General features: G+C 52.6%; 1 protein-coding gene across 8 annotated transcripts in view; it reads left to right on the forward strand.

The window, feature by feature from the left end:
- MAPT (microtubule associated protein tau) overlaps positions 1-24,863 on the forward strand; it is a 102,235-nt gene that overhangs the window by 64,595 nt on the left and 12,777 nt on the right. For 6 of the 8 annotated variants that reach the window (XM_032615021.1, XM_032615023.1, XM_032615022.1 and 3 more), the window contains 4 exons: positions 2,007-2,072; positions 9,673-9,728; positions 13,584-13,734; positions 16,704-16,969. In XM_032615021.1, coding sequence (XP_032470912.1) covers positions 2,007-2,072; positions 9,673-9,728; positions 13,584-13,734; positions 16,704-16,969 — 539 coding nt within the window. Of the gene's footprint in view, positions 1-2,006; positions 2,073-3,071; positions 3,074-6,223; positions 7,023-9,672; positions 9,729-12,319; positions 12,518-13,583; positions 13,735-14,918; positions 14,973-16,703; positions 16,970-24,863 lie in introns of all 8 variants that reach the window. The other 2 variants (XM_032615019.1, XM_032615020.1) reach the window with 2 other exon arrangements.

The raw sequence follows: 24,863 nt of genomic DNA on the forward strand, positions 1-24,863 counted from the left end.
GGGTGCAGTGTGGCCATCCCTTTGCAGGAATCCCTGCCTTGCGGGGTGAGCGTGGAGCCCTCTTGGGGCTCCAGGGATACGGAGAAGCCATGTAGGGATGTGACGGCCCAGCCACTGTCACACACCCTCCCTCTCTTTGGCTTCTCTGAGCATCTCCCTTGCTGGGGTCAGGGGAGGTCAGAGATGTGGGCAGCAGCCCGCAGCTTCTGATTTGCATCAGGACCAGGATATCAAGACACCGCGTGGGAAAGCGAAAGCGGTGGGCTTCCCAGTGCCACGATGGTGATGTCGTCGGCATGCCTCCTCGTGTCCTCTGTCTCCAGGACTCCGTGCCATTTAGCTGGACTTGCTGTCACTCTGAGCCTTTCTTCCATAACCTTGTCAGAAACTCAGATCAGACCTTTGCTTGGAGCTGTGCTTCCCAGACAGTCGGCTGTTGTCGAGTGACGCAGAGCTGTCACCGTTAGACCTCACAGGCCATACAGTGTCAGCGTGCAGGGGACCCAGAGATGTTCCTGCCTAGGAACTGGCAGTGGGGGAGCTGCCCGAGCCCCCTGCTGGCCCCCTGCCCCTCGCCACAGCTGCCCTGGGCCCGCCAGCGGGCTGGCTGTTTTTAAGGCCATCGTGCGTCTGTCCAGCAACCCAGGGGCTCTTTCTTTTTTTTTTTTTTTTTTGTGCGGTGCGCGGGCCTCTCACTGTTGTGGCCTCTCCCGTTGCGGAGCACAGGCTCTGGACGCACAGGCTCAGTGGCCATGGCTCACGGGCCCAGCCGCTCCACGGCATATGGGATCTTCCCGGGCCGGGGCACGAACCCGTGTCCCCTGCATCGGCAGGCGGACTCTCAACAACTGTGCCACCAGGGAAACCCAGGGGCTCTTTCTTTTGCTTCCGCCGTGTTCTCTGTGGTGGACCCGTATGGCAGGTGGTGGTAACCTGGCATTTCTGGTTTAGGTGTAGAGACTGAGTCATTGCGGGACTGGCAGAGAAGACTGGTGGCCCAGCCAGCAACTGGTGGGCATTTCTCAGGGTGGTGGCCTCTCTGTCACTGTCCATCAGGGCATGTTGGCGCTCCTGGGATCATGGGGTCACCGCACGCCTTTTAGGGGCCCTTTCTTCTGGACAGTTGTATCCATTGTCCTGCAGCAATATCCCGATTTTTTTCACGATGCAGAAATTGGTGTTGTGTGAAAGCTTATTGATTTCAGTACCACTGATGATCAGTAGCTTTTCTCAGTCTTTTTTTGTTCGGGATGGACTGTGGCTCCCTAAGCAGGAGCCCAAGACACCCCAAAAGCTGCTCACTGACACTGCTGGCCTCCCTCCCTATTCTAAGCATGAGGTTAAATGGCTTGCCCAGCAGTTTGGAGGAAAGAAACTGAACCGCCGGGGGGGCCCTGCTGTGTCCCAGGCACTTTGCTAAATACATTCACACCATTTTATATGAATCCTCACCACTCTTCTGCAAGGTGAGCCAGTGTCATCACCTTGGGATTCTAGAGTTGGAGACAGAGGCCCAGAGAGGCTGAGTAATGGTGGCACCTGGGTTTGAACCGCAGCCGACTCCACAGCCCGCACCTAGTCTTCCCTGCACCTTTGCCGCCCGCCGCCCCAGGAGTGCTGGCTGGGGCTGGGAGGGCAGCCTCCGCCTGGACACAGCTCCCACAGCAGTGGCCGAGCAGCAAATTGCTTCTCTGACCTCACCTGTCCTGTGTCTTTGTCGAGTGGGGTACTGAGGACCCTGGGCCCATTGTGGAGAAGGTCTTTCCTACTGGACTGTGCCGCCCGTAAAGTGCGTGGTTGTGTGGGTTTTGTTTAGTGAACTGGTTTCATCCACGTCCCCGGCAGTCACATTTGCAAAGAGCCAGAGGTGCAGCGCCTTGGTGCTGCTAAGGTGTGCCTTTCCTGAATGCTTTCAGAAACATAGCGGAAGAGGCGGGGAGCTTTGTCTCTAGCAAACAGTAACCGTCTTTGCTTTTATCTTCTTCGTTTGCTGACACACAAACCAGCTGAAGAAGCAGGCATTGGAGACACCCCCAACCTGGAAGACCAAGCTGCTGGACATGTGACCCAAGGTCAGTGGGCTAGAATCGCCTGCCACGCGTGACGTAGGGGGCCGGGAAGAGGGGCATGGCGACACAAATGGACCCTACCTACCCTGAAAAGAGAATTTGGACCTGGGCCTTAATTCCTGGTCTTTAGGAGTTGGTTTTTATCGAAGGTGGGCTATTCAGATAGAGAAAGAGCTCTAGCCCTTTCTAGCCATTTCTGAGTCTCTCCTGAGGTGTTCAGTGTTCTGAAAGAAGCTGGCCCTGCCCAGCATGGGGAGTCGAGAATCAATGACCAGGAGAAACGCAGATAATATGTACGATGAGTGATTTCCCCTGTAGGCGGCCCTCTGGGCTGTCCCGGGAGCAAAGCCTCAACCAAATCACCACTGAGCTATTTTTTTTCAACTCTCTTCTGTGCAGCCTTCAAACCTTATTATGATTTTCTTCTCAGGGACCAAAACTGCTGTGCTCAAGAAAAGCAACTTCGTATAATCACTGAGCATAAATGTTTTAAGAACTCAATTTTTTAAATCCTAGAGATTCCTGATCTTAGGAAATGGAGACCCCGCCAATACAGCCTAGCTGGGTTTGTTTTCCGTCATTTGCTGCATAAATGAATTTGACAGTCTACTGTGTAATGTGGAAGCTTCTAGATTGTAAGAAAGCAGGGAAAACACTGTTCTTTTCTCCAGAAAGTGATTTGGGATTTGGATAGCGCCACCACTGGGGCCATCTGACTTTAGGAAGACTCTGGGCCCTGAAGAAATGTCTCCTTGAAGGTGTTTTGAAGCCTAACACACACATTTCTGCTCCCCAGGGGTCCCTGCCCCCGTAGTGGGCTAGGGTTTCTCATCTCACATGTCATGGAAAGGCGTGTTTTCATTCTTAGGCTTACAAAGAGCTTCAGAAAATATTAGAAGGGGTAATCATTGTAAGGGGAAACCTCAGTCTATGTGTTAAATAACTAGAATCCTGCCTCCTGTTTCTTTTCGGTTATGATCTGCAGCTTTTAGGTAAAATTAGAGGTTTTTATAACCTCTGGAAATGATGATCTATTTCCATAAAAAGAAATGAATGAGCTTTTTCTACCAATTTTTATTGCAGGCTATGTCTCCATGCCCCTAAAACATATTCCATGCAACAAAAAGATCAGGCCATCAGCTTTCTTAGAAACTTTATTTTTGTGCTAACTGAATTTTTGACTTTCACAGCACTGGCCTAGGGTCATATAGATATAAAGATGAACGCCAGGCAACATCTGCAATGGGAAATTGGCACCAAATCTGTGAACACGTGGAGGTTTCTACCTCTACTCCCAAGGCCAGTATTTAATGTCTTGACTGGAGCTGCTGATCCACACGGCCAAGCCCAAGCTCCCTCCAGTGGAACCTCGTGAAATTCAGGCTCACTCGTGATCCGCAAACATTTTATTTGACACAGGCCTGCCGTCTGTTCTGAACAAAAACAAGCAGCTTTAGGGAGAGCCGTGTATACAAAAGCACAGCTATTATCTCTTTCTTGCTTTCCTGCTGCAGAAGGAAAACCTCTGGCAGCCTGTGTTCATGAAGTACTAAGACAGAAAAGATGTTTCAGGATGGAGCTGCCATTGGCTGAGTATTAGGTGTGGGGAGACCCTACCCATCTCACCCCTGCTCACACCAGGGTAGACCTTTCTTCTGTGAGTGTCTCCAGGACCAGGTCTCCCAAGGGAGTGTGGGGACACAAATTTTAACACGTCAAACTGTGTTTTCCCAAATATTTTTTACCTTGGACCCACCCCCGGTGATTGCTACGTTTCATATTTACTGAGCACTTTACAGTCTTCCGGGAGCTGAATAGAATGTCCTCCCAGCCTGGCTCCTTCCCCCAGGAGTGCAATGGCACGAGCTAAGGTTCCTCACTCGCGCATGCGCTGCACTGTCGTCTGTTGGTAACTGTTCAGGCTGTGTTTGGTGCCCTTGTTTCTGTTTAATGAGGGGCTTTTACAGTCCTGCAGCATATCAGAGTACAGTGACATCCACATCACGAGCAATTTCTAGGAAGCTCTGGAGGAAAGCTTTTCCCAGAAGGCGCTGGAGACCTGGCCCGTCAGTGGCTGTAAGGACCGGCAGCTGCTGCGCTTCTGGTCTGTTGAGCGGTGGGGTGGGAAGAAGAGGCACTGAGGCACCTGCTCAGGCTGCCTGCTGCCCAGCTTGTTTCCTCCGTCTCTGTCGTTTGGGCGGTTCTTCCCCGAGACTGACCAAGGGCCCCCGTGAGGTGCCTGTAGACCCCGCGGAAGGCGGAAATCAGCACGTTTTCCCGACACGCCTTCATGTACTGATCCCTGGCCTTGTGGCAGGCTCTGTGGCGGTGCTAGGAACACGAGATGAGTGAGATGGTGAGCTCAAGGCCCCGGTGTAGGGGTGAGAGGTAAGGGTGAGCCGGGCCTCTTGATAAGGGTCCAATGGGCAGCTGCAAGGACTCCGACTGGGTTGGGGCGAGAGGGACGTGTTACCCATGTGTGTGGACACCTGTGTTCTCCCACCTCCTTCCCCTCCCCTCATCCAGTCTCTTTCTCTTCCAAGACCCCCAGTCCTTTGGGGTTCCAGATTTTGTTTAGAGGAGAGCCGTGAAGTTGTTCTGGAACTAGGTAGGATGTTTGAAGAGTTGGGAGTTAGAACAAATACGGAATGTTTATTAGGAGAACCAATGAGCATACGACTCCTGTCCTTAATACACAGATACTTTTTTTTTTTTAATTTATTTTTGGCTGTGTTGGATCTTTGTTGCGGTGCGCGGGCTTCTCACTGCGATGGTTTCTCTTGTTGCGGAGCACAGACTCTAGGCGCGTGGGCTTCAGTAGTTGTGGCATACGGGCTCAGTAGTTGTGGCTCACGGGCTCTCGAGCACAGGCTCAGTAGTTGTGGCGCACGGGCTTAGTTGCTCCGCGGCATGTGGGATCTTCCCAGAGCAGGGATCAAACCCGTGTCCCCTGCATTGGCAGGCGGATTCTTAACCACTGCGCCACCAGGGAAGTCCCAATACACGGATACTTTAAGGAGGGATTCATGTGAATGTCACATGAATGAAGCAGAGAAAAGGGAACTGTGCCCTCCATCCACTAGGTTGGCACATGGCAAGTGGTGTGATAGGGGTGAAGCAGTGGTCCCCGTGGGCTGTGCATGTCTTTGCCGTGCAGACCACCTTTACTGCCACGGTGGTCGCCTCACCTCATGCAGAAGGCTGTCCATAATCCACGATCCGGATGCACCTGAACCGTGTTTCTGTTTACTGGGGTCTCATGGCAGGTCTGTTAGTAAAGACTCGAGCCCTGATGGTGATACGTTTTGGGCTTTTCCAATCTGTCAGGGTGGGTTTGTAGACAGCTGCTGGTTTCATTCAGCAAAGAGAGGGAAGGAGAGGAAAAGAGATCCTCACTGCGCCCCAGCCAGGTCCCAGCTAGAGGCCAGAGTCTTCGGGGTGCTCGCTCTCCCTGGAGAGGAGGACAAGCTTCGTGGCTGGTGGAGTTAGCACGAGGCAGCCCCAGTTAATGACAGGATGCTCGGAGCCCAACCAGACCCACGATGGGCAGAGGGATAATGCTGGCACTAGACGGGGCTTTGGTCCAAAGATGAGAAAACTGAGGCCCAGAGAGGGGAGGTGCTCACCCAGCAAGTTGGTGGCAGATAGACCAAGAGACCTTTCATTCTGAGCAAAGAAAAGCAACGAGGGTGAGCCCAGAGCGTGGGCTCCTTTTTCTTGGTTAGGTGGGCTTGAGATGCCGTTTAAATGTCCTTTTCTTCTTTCCAAAGTGTGTCCCCTCTCTTAAACACTTAATGCGCTCTTGCTAACCTTTTGCCACCTCCGCCTCTTCAAACCCAGAGGAGGGGAGAGTTCCGGGCCAGCAGAGGGAAGTGTCTGAGAGGCCCCCTGCTAATGGGCTTAGCTCTCAGGTCCAGCCTGCACACGGCCAAGAAGCTTCTGGGGTCTCCAAGCTGCATCTGGGGGAGAAACAGCCAGAAGCTCCCATCCTGGCGATCCCTCACCTTTCCCAGCATCATCCTGTCTGCCAGCCGCCTCTCCCACCAGGAGGCCCTCAGGAGCCCCACCAGGAGTGGGGACCAAAGCGAGGGGAGCAGGCCGAGGAGGGGCTGGCCTTTCCGAAGCCCACCTACCCTGGATGTCTCCAGATTGAGCCTGGGAGTGTCAAGGTTGTCCAGGAAAGCTTCCTCAGGGAACCAGGGCGCCGTGGAGGTGAGGCCATGGAGCCCGGGACCCCAGGTCTGAGCTGCCAGCACGTGTCTGACATGCCTGGGGCTCCCATCCTGCCCGAAGGCCCCAGAGAGGCCACACACCAGCATTCGGGGCCAGAACCTGAGGATGGAGACGGCAGCCGCTGCGGCTCTGAGCTGCTGGAGTGCCAGCTTCTGGGAGACCTGACCCAAGAGGGGCCGCCTCTGAAGAGGGAGCAGGGCAAAGAGAGGCTGGGGGCCGAGGAGGTGGATGAAGACCGGGACACTGACGAGTCCTCTCCCCAGGACTCCTTTCCCTCCCAGGCCTCCCCACGTCTGCAGAGCCCCACCACCCGAGGCGGGCCAACCCCCGATGCAGTTTCCGGAGAAGCCCCTGGGATCCCTGGTTTCTCAGCCAAGGGTGCCATCCCCCTCCCTGTTGATTTCCTCTCTAAAGTTTCTGCAGAGACCCGGGTCTCAGAGCCCGATGGGCCCGGGGAGGGGCCCCCAGCGGAAGGGCACGACGAGCCCCCCGAGTTCATGTTCCACGTGGAAATCAAAGCCAATGTGCAGAAGGAGCAGGGACCTTCGGAGGTGGATTTGGAAGGGGCTGCAGTTCCTGGGGCCTCTGGAGCAGAGCAAGAGCCCTGGGGCCCCTCTGAGGGCGAGGACACAAAAAATACTGCCCTTCCAGAACCATCTGAAAAGCAACCTGCAGCTGGTCTGCCGGGGAAGCCCGTCAGCCGGGTTCCTCAACTCAAAGGTCTGTGTCTTGAGCTCCTTTGCTCCTGCCCGGCGACCTTGTGTGCCACCCAGGCTGCGGGCACTGCCACTGAGCTTCCGGCCCCTCCTTGGTTCCTGCCGCTTCCAAGGCCCCCGGGGGACAGCCACCAAACCGGCCACTGGGCCTCTGCTCACCCTCCCGCCTCCTCCTGCCCTCCAGGCTCCTCTCACGCTTGCCCGCCGTTTTGCATGTCACCAACACCCCCCGCCCCATGCTTTCTGCCCGGTTCGCTTCTCTGGCCACTTGATTTATCCACAAGGTTCCATCGGCCCGCTGGAGGCTGGTGGGCCGCGCTCCACAGAGAGCATAGCAGCTCCTCCCACTTTGGAGGGCTTGTTATGTGTTTCAAATTCATTGTCTAGAACCCTCCCAGCCCTCCCAAGTGGGCATAATTAGCCCCACTTTGCAGATGAGGAAACTGAGGCTCGGAGAGGTAAAGTACCTTGCTGAAGGTCACTGAGTATTAGGTGATGGAGCCAGGTTCGGAATCCAGGTAGGTCTGCTCCGAAAGGCCCTTCCTTCCCTGTACACCACGGTGCCTTCCAGAAGGTTCTGAAGTGTGTCCTCCTAGCCCGGAGACTCAGAGGGCACGTGCCTGTCTTCTTCTTCGGCTCTGTCAGTGGACAACACATCACATGTAGCAGGCGACACACACAAGCATTTGGAGGTGGCCCAGAGTCCCCACCCCCACTCCACTCCACCCTGCCTCGTGGCAGGATAGACAGTGAGCAGAAACAAAAACTCCCTGTGGAAGAAAACACCTCCTCCTCCCTCGGCAGAGCCCAGGCAGTCCCTGTGCTGGGATCGCAGGGGTCTCAGCCCTGGCCCAGTCTTGAGCCCTGGGAAGCGTCACTGCGGCAGCCCTTCAGGAGCTGGAGAGATGGGAGGGGAGGTTCCCAAGGGTCAGGGTCTGTGTCCTGTCAGTGAGAGGACAGTTTATACAGCAGAGGGGGCCTCCTGGATGGCCGCAAGTCGAGCGCATTCATATATTTAGGTCCTGTAGCATTTTAGAATGATTTGCGGGGCCCAGAAATTGAGGCTACTTAAGCTGTCAGTTGCAGACACCTGTTAAATGTGGATTAGAGTCTACTCGTCGTGAAAACTTTGAAATGTGATAGATAAAGGAACCTGTATTTGAAATTTAAGTCAGAGAAAGAGTCCTACTTTAAAATATCCTAAACTCCAAAATAGCATGGGACGGAATACTGTGACTTGACAGATTGCAACAGCGTTTCCTGAAGCGGCATTTTATTGAATACTGGTCCACTGGATGTTGATAGGTGTGTCCAGGGAAAAAAAGAGTTCCATGGTCCAATTAGTTTGGGAAAAAAAAAACCAGGTGAAACAAAGTTAAACAGGGTTTGCTGCAGCAGGACTTGTCAGAGCCTTTACTATTCTAATGTACATTATGACCCTCTGAGAAGGATACATGGTATGCATTTCCCCAATTCGCCAGTCAGCACGGGGAAATGCTGATGTAGCAGATGCTTTTGTTGTGACATAGATGATGATGGTCACTGGGGCAAAAGATGTGAACCAGGTCCACCTGGGGCTCTTATTAAAATGCAGATTCCTGGGCCCCACCTTAGGCTTACTGTCTCAGAGTGAGCCCGGGATTCTGTATTTTAGGAATCTCTCCCAATGGGGTTCTGCTGCATAGTAAAGTTTGAAAACCTCTAGGCTAGGTCATCAGTGCTGGTCACTCTAGCAATCTGGTCTCCAGTAACCAGTGAGATGCTCCAACCAGCCCCATTGTCCCTGGAGCAGGGGGTATACAATATTGAAGCCAAAGACAGAAATCTATAATTAGTCTTCAATAATGAATGCCAATAACAGGAGTGAGTTAGAGGTGACACTGGTAGACAAGTGGATTGGTTTCACCAACGGGTGTGGCTTTCCAAACACAAAAGCCGTCAATGGTTTGGTCCTAAAATCCAGAGGTTATCTATAGGATGTTTGACAGTAGCTAGATTGTTGCTAGCTTGGAGAAATGGCAAGCATTAGTCCTCTTGGTAGAGCCTGTAAGTGGTGAGAAGACCCTCCAGGGTTGGGTCAAGGGTGGAATGGGCTTGTCAGAGAGCCAGCTGGGGCTGGTCACCAAAGCCTCCATTAGTGAGGGGCGGGCTCTGGGAAAACAGCCTACACCCCTTGGCCCTTGAATGAGCAGAGGGGTCCTGCAGGGACTGGAGCCTGGCTGAGCTGCCCCATCCGTGGCCCTGGGTTTTCCAAGTGCCCCTCCTTGGAGTGGGGTTGGCCCCAGCTGTGGGAGGCTGACCCTGACAGAGACGGGGAGGGAGCCTGTGAGAGGTGGTCCTGTACTGTCTACCTTCCCTGATGGCCCCTGTGCCAACATATGCCCGGAACAGTTTCCCCTCTGCATGTCCCTGCCCTCGGCCAGCCTGCTGCCCCCTCTTGTCAGGGTGCTCCAAGCAAAGACTCCAGTGTGCTGTGTTGATACTAACAACGAGAACCTAACAGATTCAAGGGGAAAGAAAATCAACTGGATTTCCACTGGCCCAACTGAACAAGACATGTTGTATGGATCCCAAGAAATCAGCTCCACTCCGTCGGGCTCTTTGTGAGCTGTGCTAATGGGTGTAACATACATTCTCATTTTATATTTTATCAGCTCGCATGGTCAGTAAAGGCAAAGATGGGGCTGGACCTGAGGACAAAAAAGCCAAGGTAAGCTGACAAAACCATGAAACCTCTCTGCTGCCATCAAGTTGATCAAGAAGCCATGCTTTGTATCTGAATTAATCTTTATATATAACATGTGGAGAGCGTTTGTCCCTGAAGTACAGCTGTCATTCCAAGTGCTTTGTGTTTTTATGCAAACTTTTAAAATTCTAGCATTTATCCCTGGACGCTTGGGCCAGGGAAGGGCAGTCAGCAAGTTATGAATTAATTAATGCTAATTGTAGTTGCATCAGCATAGTTTGAATTAAGACGTTCACAGTAAATGAAGGTGTGTTTGAATTTTCTGCAATGAAGTTTGAAATTTGCACATTTTACACTTCCCGCTACAGGTCTAGGCTCAGCAAATATGTATCTATATACATACACGCACATAGACATATTTAAGATATATCTAGAAAATACCGTTTCCTTAGGGGGCTGAGGGAGTACTGAGCAAGAAGGAGATCTCCAACCTGAGGAGGAGGGTCCTGGAAAAGCCCTAGAAGAGCGGACCTGTAAGGCAGGCTGAGAAGGAAACATGAAGGGGGTTGGTGACGTAGGAGTGAGAAGAGGCGTTCTAAGGAATAGGACCAGTGCAAGCAAAGGCCCGGGGGCGTGAGGAGACTGTTTGGGGAGCTCTGAGCAGATCGGCTTGGTTGCTGCCGAGCTCGGAGTGGGGCTGACACAGGCTGGAGGAGGGAAGCCTGACACACACCCGACATACTGAGTGGACACGGCCATGATGCCGTGGACGCCGTCCTGAAATCCCGCCAGCCGGTCTTCAGAAACCCCCCGAGGACCAGAAAATGAAGCAACTTGCTCACCACCAAAACCACACCCGGAACGATGTGGTCCTTGTCATGCTCCCTTTCAGCTGTAGTTTACTCTCCTCCATGACTGTGCATCTTGGAAAAAGCTCCTGTAAATGCATGGTAGTGTTTTGCCAGGAAAACCTCACTGGGGCCCTAGATGAAGACCTGTTTTCCTTAAAGGTGTCTCAAATGTCCCATATGCATGCTGCCTGAAACGCCTGGGTCTTAATCATCAGTCCTGGAGGCCTGACGGAGTCCCCAGATGCAGAATGAAGCCCTAGGAGTTTGGTCCTGTGTGTTGAGGGTCGCTGCCCGAAGTGTCTGCCCTAGAGGAAGTAGGCTTCGCCATCAGGACTCTGCCCATCATTGGGGCAGCTGAGGGTCCTGCGGGAACTTGAGGGGAGGCAATAGCTGCTCGCCAATCACGACGCCCATTCAGGGGAATCGCGTCCTCGTGCCGGCATGCATTCTGTTCACTCATCCATCAGGAAGCCGTCCCTGCCCTGGAGCTGCTCACAGCCTCACAGCAAGGGGGCAGATCTCTCACGAACCTTGGCCACTTGGCCAGGTAGGGAGCAGTGCCAGGGGAGGGGGACCTCGCGCAGCTGGGGAAGGAGGGGTTGCCAGTACCCACCCTCAGCTTTTCTTGTCAGCAGCCCCAGGGCTTCAGCCCGCATCCCTCCCCTCACCCCCGTGCTCCATTCCTTTCGCCCTCATCCTCCCCAAGGCTGGCGGCAGAGAGGGTCTCAGCCACCTTAGTGATGAACCCCAGTAGCACAGTCTCTGGTCAGGACCCTGCTCTGTAGCTCTGACATCCTCTGGGCTTGGCCTCTTGGTTGTATTCCTGAAGGCATGGCCCTTCCGTCTCCCAGGCCACCCTTCCCTACCAGGGCCACACATCCCCATCCAAGGCCCCCAGAGGCCATCCAGACAAACCGCAGGTGTCGGCCACCATCCTTCACATGCTCTCATCTCCGTGAGGCCAGCCAGCTCACGGAGCCCTGTCCCATTGGCCGCCTGCCCCACCCAGCCTATTTCCTTAGGTGGACCGTGTCCAAGCGTAAACAGTGGCCAGATAAGATTCACCAGACAGTGTTTAGCTTTGAGACTTTATTCAGAAAGTGTGTGTGTGTTGTGTGTGTGTGTGTGTGTGTGTGTGCACGCACGCGCGTGATCTAAGTGGTGTCAGGCAGAATCTTCAAGACCTGGGGCAGGCACAGTTATCTTTTTAGCAAGGACAATTCTATCGGTGCGGTGGAAGAGGGCCAGGAGTTAGGGGGCCAGCATGAGCTCCCCACCTGGAATTGAGCAGAACCTGGGGCACTTCTGACCCATGACACATTGGAGGTGTTTTCTTGAGAAACGTCCTAAGAATCACATACTTTTGGCGACCTCCATCAACTCTTTGGGTGCGAGACACCTTTAAACCAGTGGTCTCCAAAGGGCAGAGCTGAAGTAGATCCAATGGGCTGGAGAAAGAACATACCAGAAAGTCTATCCATTGTCCAAGTTCTGCCACATGAAAGTTTCATAATGTTCGTCATATGTTAGCATTGTAGTATATGTATTAGCTGGTGCATAACTGCAAGTACATGAGATGTATGGTCACGTTCTGTTCTTCCTGATAAGAAGGACTGATAAGGGTGCGTGATCCAAACAGTTTGGAGATCACGGCTTTAAACCATTACCTGTCTTATTTATTTGTAGTCACTGTCTTTTTTTCAGTTTGTTCATTTCTCCCATGTGCTGACTTTTATTTTGATTTTATTCATGTTTATGTTTAAGACATCCACACCTTCCTCTGCTAAAACCCTGAGCAATAGGCCTTGCCTTAGCTCCAAACGCCCCACTCCTGGTAGCTCAGACCCTTTGATCAAACCCTCCAGCCCCGCCGTGTGCCCAGAGCCATCTTCCTCTCCTAAACACGTCTCTTCTGTCACACCCCGAACTGGCAGTTCTGGAGCAAAGGAGATGAAAGTCAAGGTAAGGAAAGCGCCTTTGGAAAGAACGAGGCTGCTCTGCTGTGGTTTTCAAGTGTATGCTTTTCTAGCTGCAAAGACCTTTCTTTGGATAAGCTCTTACCTAGAAGCGCCACATAGCACAGTTAAAATTCTGGGTGAAACAAGGAAAAGGAGGCACAGTGTCATCCTTCTCGGCGCCCCGTCGGCCCTCGTGGCAGCAGCCCTGAGGCACCGGAGGGGACCCTGGCTTGGAAATCGCCACTCTGCTTGGGTTCCTTTGTCCATTTCTGACTTTGGTAACCGGGGGGTGCTTCCAGGTTGCCCTCATTTTGGGTCGGACAGCACCACTCCGCAGCCATGCCTGTTCCACCAGTTTACTCCTTCCTGAACCATCTCGTGGTCCTCAGTTCATGTCAGTTTCTTCTTTGAGTTTGTGTTATATGTCAAGGTCATCAACTGGGTCCCCAGACCCAGTCACTGTCCCCAGTCAGCTGACTTGTGCACCTGTGCTCCACCTTTGGCCAGTTTGCTAATTGATGCTGGTGTTCACCCGCCAAGGGCTCTTAGCACACCTGAGGTGGTACTGAAGCCTGAGGCTTGTTTGGGAGAGAACAGAAGGATAGGGCCGAGCTCTGTTAGCACTCTCGGTCAGTTTCAACAAACTGTCTCCTTGTCCCTCTGAAACTAACCACCACCAGTCAGATAAATCCCTAAGGGAGTCAGAGAATGGTGTCCACGTAGGAAGAGTCTACAGATGTCCTGCCTGCCGACTCTGGTTGGATGATGAACTCGATCATTGCTGTAAGCTCTGTTGACTTTTTATTAAATACATTAGCTCAGCTCTTGCAGATAACTCATGTAAAATGTCCCTCCAGGAGGAAAAGGTAGGCATTTGGGAGGGGCTGTGGATTTGTGTGCCCAGCAAACCCTCGTCATTGTAGAGGACATTTGTTGTATCTGGCTGGCAAAGTGTCACCCCAACCTTAGCCTCATTTGGAGTCACGGTGGTTGAATGGGGCTGGCATTGACACCGGGTGGCAGGAACCTTTCTCAGTCGTAAAAACCACTCTACCATGCTTCGTTTACAGGGGGCAGATGGTAAACATGGAACGAAGATCGCCACACCCCGGGGAGCGGCCCCTCCAGGCCAGAAGGGCCCGGCCAACGCCACCCGGATTCCAGCAAAAACCACGCCCACCCAGAAGACCACGCCCACCCCGAAGACCCCACCAGGCACGGGTAAGAGGGATGTTCTCTGGAATCCAAGTCGGGGGAGAGCTCGCTGTGGAGGCCCTGACAGTTAAGCTCTGGTAGCTGATCGACGCCTGCAGTTTACTAAGCACCGAATTCTAATTCTTTTAATTTTCTGAGCTAGATATTGAATCCCCACTTATTACCACGAAGAAATCGAGGCTCGACGAAGTCTAACCAGACTTTTAAGCACGAGGAAAATGCAGCCGTAAGACTAGTAACTGACGGAAAAGGGGCTTCTCTGAGATCCTTGGACCCCACATCCAGGGCCCCTGGGAGGTGTTTTTCAGTCCCCAAATGAGGGTTAGGTCACTATAGGTGACCTCACACAGGGCACGGCCCCTGCTAACTTGCTGGGATGTTAGGGACCCTCGGACAGAACGTAAGAATCTTAGCGAAGCAGCCACACCCTGGGCCCGTTCCCCCGGGCTCCTGTGAGTAAAGCCACTGGGTTTTGAGTACCAGGCGAGGCTTCACTTGAGCCATCTTGCTTCCACTGGGGACAGCCAGGCTGAGTGCCCCTGTCTCACTGCCCTGGGGACTGTCCCAGGAAACTGGGTTTAGACTGTGCATGACTCGGGGGGCATCTGGCCTGCGCCGGCTCAGGGGCCCTGTGGATCTTATATGGGCTGCGCACGAGGCCTGGGCTGGTGCCACGGGGCCTCTGCTGCCCCTTGGCCCCGGGGCGGCCGCTCAGAGCCCTTGTCTGCTGCATGTCTTGGCTGTGATGTTTCTCGAGGTTGCCGTAGAGTGGGGCCTGCACGGACGCCCGCTCGCTGAGGCCCGTACGTCGGTTTTCTCCCACGGGGTTTTTCCGCATGTATACGATACATATGGTACGGGGTAACTTCGAGACTTGTGACTGGGATTTTTACATGATTTTGACGCTGCTTTTTTTCACTGGTCATTGTGCCAGTTGATTCACGCGACTGGATCATAACTGGAAACAAGAACGTGTGTTTCTCTTTGGATCTTACCTGCTCTTGGGTGGACAGATCTCCCCCAAGTTGGCCTTGTTTCCTACCCGATGGAGTCCCTGACCCCGTTCCCCGCCTTGGTTGCCTCTGTGGATGGCCTGGCTGAGCATGACTGGGCGCCCATAAAAAAAACACTCATTAAGGCCTCTTTAAGCTTGATGATAACCAGGCTTTCTGTGGATTTTTCTTTTTAAGCTACCGAGCAAGTGCAGAAAAAACCACCTCATGGAGGGGCAAAATCTGAGAGAGGTAATTCTGAGCCTGCTTCGCCCGCAGGGTCATGCCTTTTGCGCATGTGCCTCTTGGTTGGCTTAGGTTTTTAGAGCCGAGAGGACGTGCTTCTGAAACGTAGGTTTCCCACGTTGAGCCTGAAGTTGGCACAGTCAGAATTCCTGCTCCTCTCTTCGTGTGGTTTGTGCGGATATGTCTGTCCGACGGACCTTTCTAATCCTGCGTGCTCTCACTTCAGCCGAGGGCTGTGGTGGGCCCAGGGGAGGATGTGCCTCGAGCTGATACGGGGGCTGGAGGTCTGCACTGGCCCCAACCAGGTTACATGTGAGATCGCACCGGCATCCTGTGGGTGACGGTCACTGCGCTGGACCCGGGGAGGTCGAGTAACTTGCCTAAGGTCACTCTGCAATCCAGTGGCGCAGAAAGAATTTGAAGGCACCACCAGGTCCACCAGCCAGCCTGTGTGCCTGGGGGGCAGAGGGTGGGGGGCACCGAGCCCTGGCTGCAGAGCTTGGCAGCGTGAGGGAGTTCCAGCAGACACGGAGACTCCACACGCTCCTTCTCCCCTCGGCAAGAGACACCGCCGCTTCCAGCAAAGAGCTGCCCTTCTGCAGCCTGGGGCCCGGCAGGTCCCTGTTTGGTACAAATGGTTCCTGGGGCGGGGGCAACCGCCACCCTCAGAGCTGGAGGCCAGCATCCAGCCCAGTGGCTCTCAGACTCAAGTCTGCTCAAGAATCCCTGGGAGCGTGGGAAGCACCAATTTTGCAGGCCCCACCCCTAGAGATTCTGTCCCATCAGGTCTAGATGGGGCCTGGAGATCTGCATCTTACAGGTCCCACTCCTCCGTGGTGGCTCTGGAGATTCTGATGCAGGGGTGCCTGGGGCCACACTTGGTGAAACACGAATCCAAGAGGCAGACGGAATAGCCAACTATTAAAGTGTGATGGGGGATGAGAAGTGCAGGAAGAGACGCATGTTAGGGAACCCAGGGCTGTTCCGCTGGGAGAGGGATGGGCCCAGTGGCCTTCCTGGAGGGCTTGGCGCCCGCATTGCACCTGGAAGAGTGCACTGCTATTTGCTGCGCATCGCTTTGGTGGGGAGAGGGTTCTCGGGAGGGCAGGGCGGCAGGAAGCGGCATGGCTTGTTTGGAGAGCGAGGGACAGATGGACACGAAGCAGGTATACCATTGTGGAGCCCAGGTACCACAGAGGAGCTGGGAGTTTGGATGGGGTCTGAGGGAAAAGGGGCCTTGAACTTGGAGAACAGCTTAAAATTCACCCTGTGGTTAAAGAGTCCAGTGGATCCAGATGGGCCCCTGGCCCACCATTGCATTGCCCTTATTCAGGGCACAGGGCATGTATCCCTGCCCGGCCTCACTCACTGCAGGCATTACAATTTTTTCCTCTGAGCTCAGAGTGGGTAAATGACTTGTCTGAGACCACGCAGCTAGCTGGAGCCTCTCCTAGCCCCCAGGGCCACAGGGCAGAGTTGGTCCCCCTCTAGGGGATACTGGGTGGTCCTTGGCGACCACTCTTTTGCTTCTCTGGGAAGCAGGATATCTCTGTCGCAAAGCAGCACGGCTGAGAAGTGGAGACGTTTCTCTAGAAATGGGACCAAGGGCAGCCTCCTGCTGGTTTGACTGAGCTTCTGACCTTGTTTCCACGTGCCTGATCCAACCCTGAGTCTGGGAATGGACCCCAGGACAGATAGCCCTTTGCTAACTGGCCTCATGCCCTCCTTCCTTTCCAGGTGAATCTGGGAAATCCGGGGACCGCAGTGGCTACAGCAGCCCAGGCTCCCCAGGCACTCCGGGCAGCCGCTCCCGCACCCCTTCCCTGCCGACCCCGCCCACCCGGGAGCCCAAGAAGGTGGCAGTGGTCCGCACTCCACCCAAGTCACCGTCTGCAGCTAAGAGCCGCCTGCAGACCGCCCCCGGGCCCATGCCAGACCTGAAGAACGTCAAGTCCAAGATCGGCTCCACAGAAAACCTGAAGCACCAGCCGGGAGGCGGGAAGGTAAGGGCGTGCAGAGGCTGGCTGTGCAAGAGGAGGCGGGTGGGTCCCCTGCAGCTGGGCTGGAGACGGGCGAGCGGCTCTCCTCCCACCACCAGCCTGGGTCCCCCCGCCCGCCCCCCATAGCACAAGCACCTCCCCGGCCTCTTCAAGGAAAGACAGTAGGTTACTGTTCAGTTCTTTACTGGGGTCACCACCAGGCCGTGAGTGCCCTGCTCAGGGGAGAGAAAGTACCGGTTCTTCCCTTCCTCACTTCAGCCCTTGCTGATTGGACGGATCTGAGGTGACAGGCTTGTAGCTCCGTGACCTGGCGGTTCTCAAAGTGGGTGCCACAGGGGTTCCCTGGCTGCCTTGTGTTTCGAAAATGAGACAACCAGTCCATAGGTGGGTGTGTCTCTGGTGTTGGTTGGACATTTGTTTAGGTCCCAATTCTGGAGAAATTCGTGATTCTGTTTTGAACAACTGATTCTCTCAGGGACGAACAGGTGCTCATGACATTTCTGGGTCTCCCAAAGTTGGAGAAAATGAGCTTCCAAGGGTCAGAGGTGGAGAGAAATGGGGACGGCCTGGACCGTCTTCCTCCTCTTCTTGACCCCATCCCCCGTTGTATGAGTTTCCTAGGGCTGACATACGAAATACCATGGCCTGGGCGGCTTATACAACAGAAATGTAACGCCTCATAGCTCTGGAGGCCGGAAGTCCAAGATCGAGGTGTCGGCGGGGGTCGTGTCTTCGTCTCTCCTTGGCTTGTAGGTGCCGCCTTCTCCCCATGGCCTCACATGGTCCATCTCTGGGTGTCGCTGTGTCCCAGTCCCCCCTTCCTATAAGGACACCAGTCATATTGGATTAGGGCCCACCCTAATGAGCTCATTTTAACTTAATGAGCTCTTTAGAGACCCTGTTCCAAATACAGTCCCATTCGGAGGTGCTGGGAGATGGGACTTCAGCGTGTGGATTTTGGGGGACACAATTCAGACAATAGCAGTCCTCCCCCACGAGCACAGGGTGGGGAACAGAGAAGGAAGAAGGGAGGCGGGAAAGGGATTGGAGGACCAAGACCCAGCTCTTGTGTTGGGCCTTCCAGGCTGGGCCGTTTTTGGGGCAGCGAGCCTCCTGGTGGGCAGGGGCCAATGTTTCCCTTTCAGTCGGGACCCCCAGCTGGGGCCTCCGCACTCTTGATTTTATTAATCACTGTTGTCTGGGGCCTGGGTCACCGTGGAGGGAGGGTGTCTCGGAGCACCTTTGGTCCATGTTGGTGCCACTGCCTGAAACCGTGCACTTTGCTTCCCGTGGAGCCTCAGGGACCCCTGCTGGCCTTTCCCATCCTTGGGACCCGAGCGGTCCTGCCCAGTGGGGAGGTCTGGGTGCCTCTCGGGGTCTCATCGCACTGGTCTTTGGGCCACAGTGCTGGGCCTGAGCCGTGTTTACCTTCCTGCAGTGTTTGCTGTGCTTCGTAAAGATGCCTGTCTCCTTCCAGAAGGGGCTCTGGTGCAGCTGGCTGGGGCGCTGGCTTGAAGTTGACCCCTCTGTGAGGCTCTGGGGGCAGAGGGACCCCCAAGGAGAGGGTTTCCGAGGTGATGGGATGTTTCCCACTGGCGTTCGCACCCCTCCCCCAACGCTGTGGATGTCCTGTGTGTGCCCTGTTTTCATAGCACAGAGCATTTGCCTGTTTTGAAAAATGAAAAACAAAGCCCCACACGGCCAATTCTGCACCACTGAGAAGATTGTGGGGCTGTGACCAGCGTGCTCATCACGGCAAGAGGGAAACCATGACTGTCAGTGCCTCCCAGCCTGCGGGGCTCTGTCACACACCTGCAAACACCCACCGGCTGCCGCAGCCCATTTGGCCCCGTTCTGGTAACTCCGCTGAGAGCAGCAGTGACAGGGCCGACAGGGAGGAACCCACGCCTCGCACCTGAGCCGCTGGCCCCGAGGGCCAGCGACTTGATGCTCAGGGCGGAAATGGGGAGGGTGCCCCCAGGTTATGGCCGCACCGCGCTGGGGCGCAGACGTGTGTCCATGGCAACTGAAGGTTAAAGAAGAAAAGTGACTTTTCTTGGGGCTTTTGGGGGAGGAGATGTGAGGAAATGGCAGAAGGGGAGGTAACAGCTTCCCCTTAAATTCCATGGAAAACCTAGAAAATTGTGTGAAACAAAGAAAACCTGACCCATAACAAAGTTCAACACATTAATCTCCAGGAAAAACGACAAGAAAAGGAAAAAAGAAGGCACCTGGGATCCACACAGAAGGCCTTTTAAAATGACTAGACTGGGACTTCCCTGGTGGCACAGTGGATAAGACTCCGCGCTCCCAATTCAGGGGGCCGGGATTCGATCCCTGGTCGGGGAACTAGATCTCACATGCATGCCACAACTGAGTTCACGTGCCACAACTAAGGAGCCCACGTGCTGCAACTAAGGAGCCCGTGAGCCGCAACTAAGGAGCTGGCAAGCCACAACTAAAGAGCCCACAAGCTGCAACTAAGGAGCCTGCCTGCTGCAACTAAGACCCAGTGCAACCAAATAAATAAATAAATAATAAAATAAAATGACTAGACTGAAGGTCCCTCAAGGTCCCGTGAGATCTTTGGGTCCCCGTGGCCTCTCATTCAGCCCAACATACAATACAGTAAGTGCTCGATCACTGTTTATTCGGCTACAAAAGGGACAACGAATGCTCCAAGGGTCTGAAGGATAACTCAACTCCCGGAACAGAGGACACGTGGAAGAAGGAGAAGCAGGAGATGGTCATGTTTGTAAACCTGCAGAGACTGAAAACCGCAACAGATCACTGGTTGGAAAAAAATGTAAAACATCTGTTTTCTGCTTCGTACATTTCTCTGTTTTCATGATTTGCTACAGTGAACATATATTGCTTGAAGAGTCCAAAACGAAATTACTTTTAAAGGAAAATGCAGATGATCACCTGGCCACTTTAACAGAACCAGCTGGATCCACCAAAGGTGGGGAGGGAAGGAAGGAGTAGCAGTTCTCTTGTGACTGCAAAGGAGAATCACCTGGGGCAGGGAAGGGGGAGGATTCTTTTAAAAATCCTAGTGCCAGGGCTTCCCTGGTGGCGCAGTGGTTGTGAGTCCGCCTGCTGATGCAGGGGACACGGGTCCGTGCCCCGGTCCGGGAAGATCCCACGTGCCGCGGAGCGGCTGGGCCCGTGAGCCATGGCCGCTGAGCCTGCGCGTCCGGAGCCTGTGCTCCGCAACGGGAGAGGCCACAACAGTGAGAGGCCCACGTACCGCAAAAAAAAAAAAATCCTAGTGCCAAAGCCTCTCCCTGGCCCGTGAGAATCTTGAGAGGGCCTCCCTAGGGGTTCCCAGTGTGCAGCCCAGGCTGAGACCCCGTGGGGAGCTAAGATCCCGCATGCCTCACGGCCAAAGCATAAAACAGAAGCCATATTGTAACAAATTCAGTAAAGATTTTTAAAATGGTCCACATCAATCAATATTTTAAAAAAGAAAAAAATGGATAGAAACACAGTTGTGACTGGAGGTGTCACAGTAGATATTAGTAAAGTAAAAAGATAAAAGGACAAAGAAAGTCCATGTAATTGAAAGGGGAAAATGAACAAATATCAGGAATTAAACTGTAGGGCCAAGGGTTTATCTGTTAAGAGTCCAGATATTATGTCAATAATCTATTTAGTCCATAAAGAAAAACACCTATAAATATAGAGAAGCAGAAATTGCATTGTGATACAGCAGAACTTCACTGTGTGCATATCACCAATATGACCACAAATGCCTGGGAATTAAAAACCTTTCCTTTGTCACTGCTCATTCAGTTTGGAAATGAAGATGCCTTTTCCAAGTGCCTTGATAACAAATGCCATAAATTATGTGGTGATGCCCCCAAATTGTACTTAGAAGGAATTCATAATTTAAATGCTTTTATTATTTTAAAAACTTAACGATTGCAGCATATATTCCCTTATTGGAGGGAAAAAAAGAATACAAGAAAAGAATAAGAATACAGAAACAAAGATAAGAGCAGAAATAAATTAGAAAACAGAACATAACAATAGCACCAAAAGCTGGTTCCTTCTCTCTTTCCTTTATTCATTGATCCAACGTTTCTGCGGCACCTCTGAGCGCGCCAGGCCCTGTGCTGTGAGAGTTTCTGCCCCCAGGCCCAGGCAGGAGAGAGAGACACATGAGCATATAAAAAAGGGCAAGAGGAGGGCTTCCCTGGTGGCGTAGTGGTTGGGAGTCCGCCTGCCGATGCAGGGGACACGGGTTCGTGCCCCGGTCTGGGAAGATCCCACATGCCGCGGAGCGGCTGGGCCCGTGAGCCATGGCCGCTGAGCCTGCGCGTCCGGAGCCTGTCCTCCGCAACGGGAGAGGCCACAACAGTGAGAGGCCCGCGTAACGCAAAAAAAAAAAAAAAAAAAAAAAAAAAAAGGGCAAGAGGAGAGGTTGGCCAGGGAAGCATATGCAGGAGGGAGCAGCCTGCACCAGCGAGGGTCCCCCATACTGAGGGTCGCCTGTACTGTTGTCACCCACACTGAGGGGGTTACCTGCACCCTCAAGGGTCACCATACTGAGAGTCACCTGTGTTGTGGAGTGTCACCCACAATATCAGTTGTTATCAAGTCAGAGAAGATAGGACAGACCCTTGTTTGGGACCGTCATTGGGTCTTTGAAAGGAAAGTCCCCCACGTAGAGTGCTGGAGACACAGAAGAGAGAATAGTGGGAAACTGCACCTGGAGATACTCAGAGCAAAAGCAAAATAAAGCTAAAACTGGTACCAGCTGGGGTAGCAGAAGGGCGTGGGTTAGGGTGGAGTTTTGTTCGTTTACGCGAGAGCTTTGGAGATTTAACAGCTGATAGAGGGAGGTCCCTGCTGGGTCTGCTGTGAACCAGCTCTGTGTTTGCCCCGACAGGACAGGATAGGATGGAGAAGAAAGAGAGTAGTGGAGAGCACCTGCCGCAGAGCCTTTGGCCTGACTGTCAGTGAGTCACGGAGGGGGAGGTGAATAAGAGGGCAGGTCTGGGCCCAGCCCAGGTGATGGCAGCACCAACCTCAGCAGCGTCTCTGTGTGGTCAGCGGAGAGCACAGAGGTCCCAGGTACCTTCCATCGTGAGAGAGAAGGAGCTCATATGGGGCTGAGGCTGCCAGGTAAGGAGAACTGGGGGTATCCCTGTGGCTGCCGAGGTGAGAAGGGACATGCAGAGTCATGACCAGAGCATGGGGGGTGGTCTGGTTGGCTTTGAGCAGATGGAGCTAAAGTCACTTCCTCCGAGGATGTCCAAGGCAGTAGCTGGAATGCGAAGGCCCCAGGCAGGACAGAAACCTACCAAAGCTGCCAGGCTTGGAAAGCCTTGGGCTGCAATATTCCATGTGGCCACAAGATGGCGATGGCACGCTGCGTCTGTCTCCATTCTGGAGAACTGTTTCAAAAATTGGTTGCATCTGTTGAAACTTTGTCTCATTTTTAAAAGTACACATGTAGAACATTTATGTGGAGTAAATAAAGTGAGTCTGTACGTAGGATAGTTTGCTTGTCCTGGGTCAGGGCCAGGCACTCAGCTGCACTTGAGCTGAAGTATCACAGCTTGTCCTGTGCAGAGCCAGGCTGAGAGCCTCCTCTGGGATAGCCTTGTAACTCTGAGACCCTCTGGGCATCTCTCCCTATACACAACATCTGTGTTTCTGGAAAAGAATCTTGTGTAAATCCCATCATTATAAAGAATCTTGGGGCAGTCACTGTTTAAAGGAACAGTATAAATAGTTCTAAAGGTGACTCCCCTATTACTTGATCTCCTGTGTCAGTTCTCAGGCTGACCACCTTGGACTTGAAGAGGAGGCTTGCTGTGGGCGTCCAGTGCCCACCCCAGGTTAAATTCCCACCAGAGCATCCCAGCCCCCAATCCTCAGCACTGGGCCTGTTGACCCTAGCGAGGCCAAGCCAGGCCCAGCGCCAGGCAGTGCTCGAGACGGGCCTCACCAGGGGTGACCCAAGGACACTGGGCCAACCTGGAAGCTGCTGAGGTGGGAGTGGTGAGGGCTGGGCGATCTGGAGCACATCAAGAAAGCTGAGCCCAAAAAGAACCAGAACAAGGTCTGATGAGGGTTTGGAACCATTTGGGGTTCTCTAGGAAATGGATTAAACCAAAGTGGACCCGCTCCCAGGCTCACACCACCCCAGCCTCTCCTCCAGGGTCGAACCCTGACCACAGGAATTTATCCCTTGACTGGGAGTCCCCGGGATCAAAATTTGGAGCTTCCAAAACATTGTTTTTTTCCTTTGGCTATTTTCAGTGTCTGCCCAGAGCTGAGGCTCAGTATCATACATTTACTCTAGTTGAGAAATTAAGTTTCAGGATTCCAATTTCATAATATAAACCATTGCCCGTTTTTCTCCTTTCTGTAAATCTACCATTCTGAAAAGGGTGTTGACTTAATTTGACAATTAACAGTAATTCAGGTCTGCTTTGTAAATATCCTTATGTCTCCTGCCAAATCCCACAAAAGCTCGTTGCCTTTTTTGTGGGATTGGAACAAGAAAAAGCTGCACAGAGAAAACATTTCTGTGTATGTTGCACATCTTGTTATTGCTTAATGGCCCTTGAGTTTTTTGATGTCCTTGTAAGGATTAATACAGAAAATAAGGCAATCCTCCTTGAAAAATGGGTAAGTTTTCTTCGTCAGATAAGAGAGTTATGTAACCCAACATGTTTTCGCTTTTTGCCTTGGCTTCCAGGAAGCTCAGAGTTAAATGTAATGATCAGTCTTATCATTGTCAGTCCTGATGACCTCCTGTTCTTTTACCATTGTCTTTTCAATCTTCTTGTTTTATTATTTTGTGTGTTGGTGTGTGTTTTCTAATTCTAAACTCCAGTTCTCTTACGAAAGCTGGAAAGTCTGCTTCTGGGACTTATCCAATGGAAAGTTATCAATAAAAAATGATCCCCAAAGCAGGAGTTCATGTGGGACTCCTTAAAATTTGAGGGTGGGATGAAATGATTCAAGGATATTGTGCAGAGGTTGACAGCAACTGCCTACAAAGCAGGGTGAGAAAACCTGTTCTACCTCTTCGTCCCAGCTCAAGCCTGGGCTGAGGTGTTGCCACGCTGTCTCCTATATGGCAGGAGAGACGTCACCGTTCACCTTGAGAGAGTGTTGTTTTTATTTGGTTTATGAGACAACAGGCTTGAGAACAGCTCCGGCAAAATATGGTTGTTACGTAGGTAGCCGTGGCTGCAGAACACCCAAATCTAGATTCCTGTGTGGATTCTGCCACTGACTTGAGAAAGTCACTGAACTTCTCTGGGCTTTAAATGGCCTCTTCATCAGGAAGGTTGGGGGCGGGGCCGGGGCGGGGGAATGGCAGGTGAGAAGGGTGATGTGGAATTAGGTATTTATCCAGCCTCTAAATGAGGGACGGTTTTTACATTTAAAAACCAGGGAAGTTACAAAGGAAGAAATGTTACAAAGGAAGTATATAAAAATGTCAACGTTTATATGTTAGAAAAAAAAAAATACAACTACTAGCAGAAAAAAAGGACAAAGGAACAATTTTAATAATAATCAAAGAAATGCATAATAAGCCAATAACACAGATCCACTTATTTTAATCAAAGAAATAAGAAAAACAATTTCTTTTAATGCACAGTGCTGGCAGCAACTGAAACTGACTTTCTCAACAGTGCTCACAGGGGAAATTAATCTGGCCCTTTTAGAAAGCCATTTGGAGAGCTGTGTGGAGAGTTTTCAGAGTGTTTGTAACTTTGGCCCAGAAATTGTACTTCTGGCGCTCTGTGCTATGAAAATAACCCACAGAATGGGAGAAACTCCTTGCAGAGCGATGTTCGTGATGAGACTATATTCTTTAAAATGGAATCAGTATAAATATCTGATAGCACAGGTAACAGGAAACGGAATC

The sequence above is a fragment of the Phocoena sinus genome, chromosome 20 (genome assembly GCF_008692025.1).
Source record: "Phocoena sinus isolate mPhoSin1 chromosome 20, mPhoSin1.pri, whole genome shotgun sequence".
In the NCBI taxonomy this organism is placed as follows: Eukaryota; Metazoa; Chordata; class Mammalia; order Artiodactyla; family Phocoenidae; genus Phocoena; species Phocoena sinus.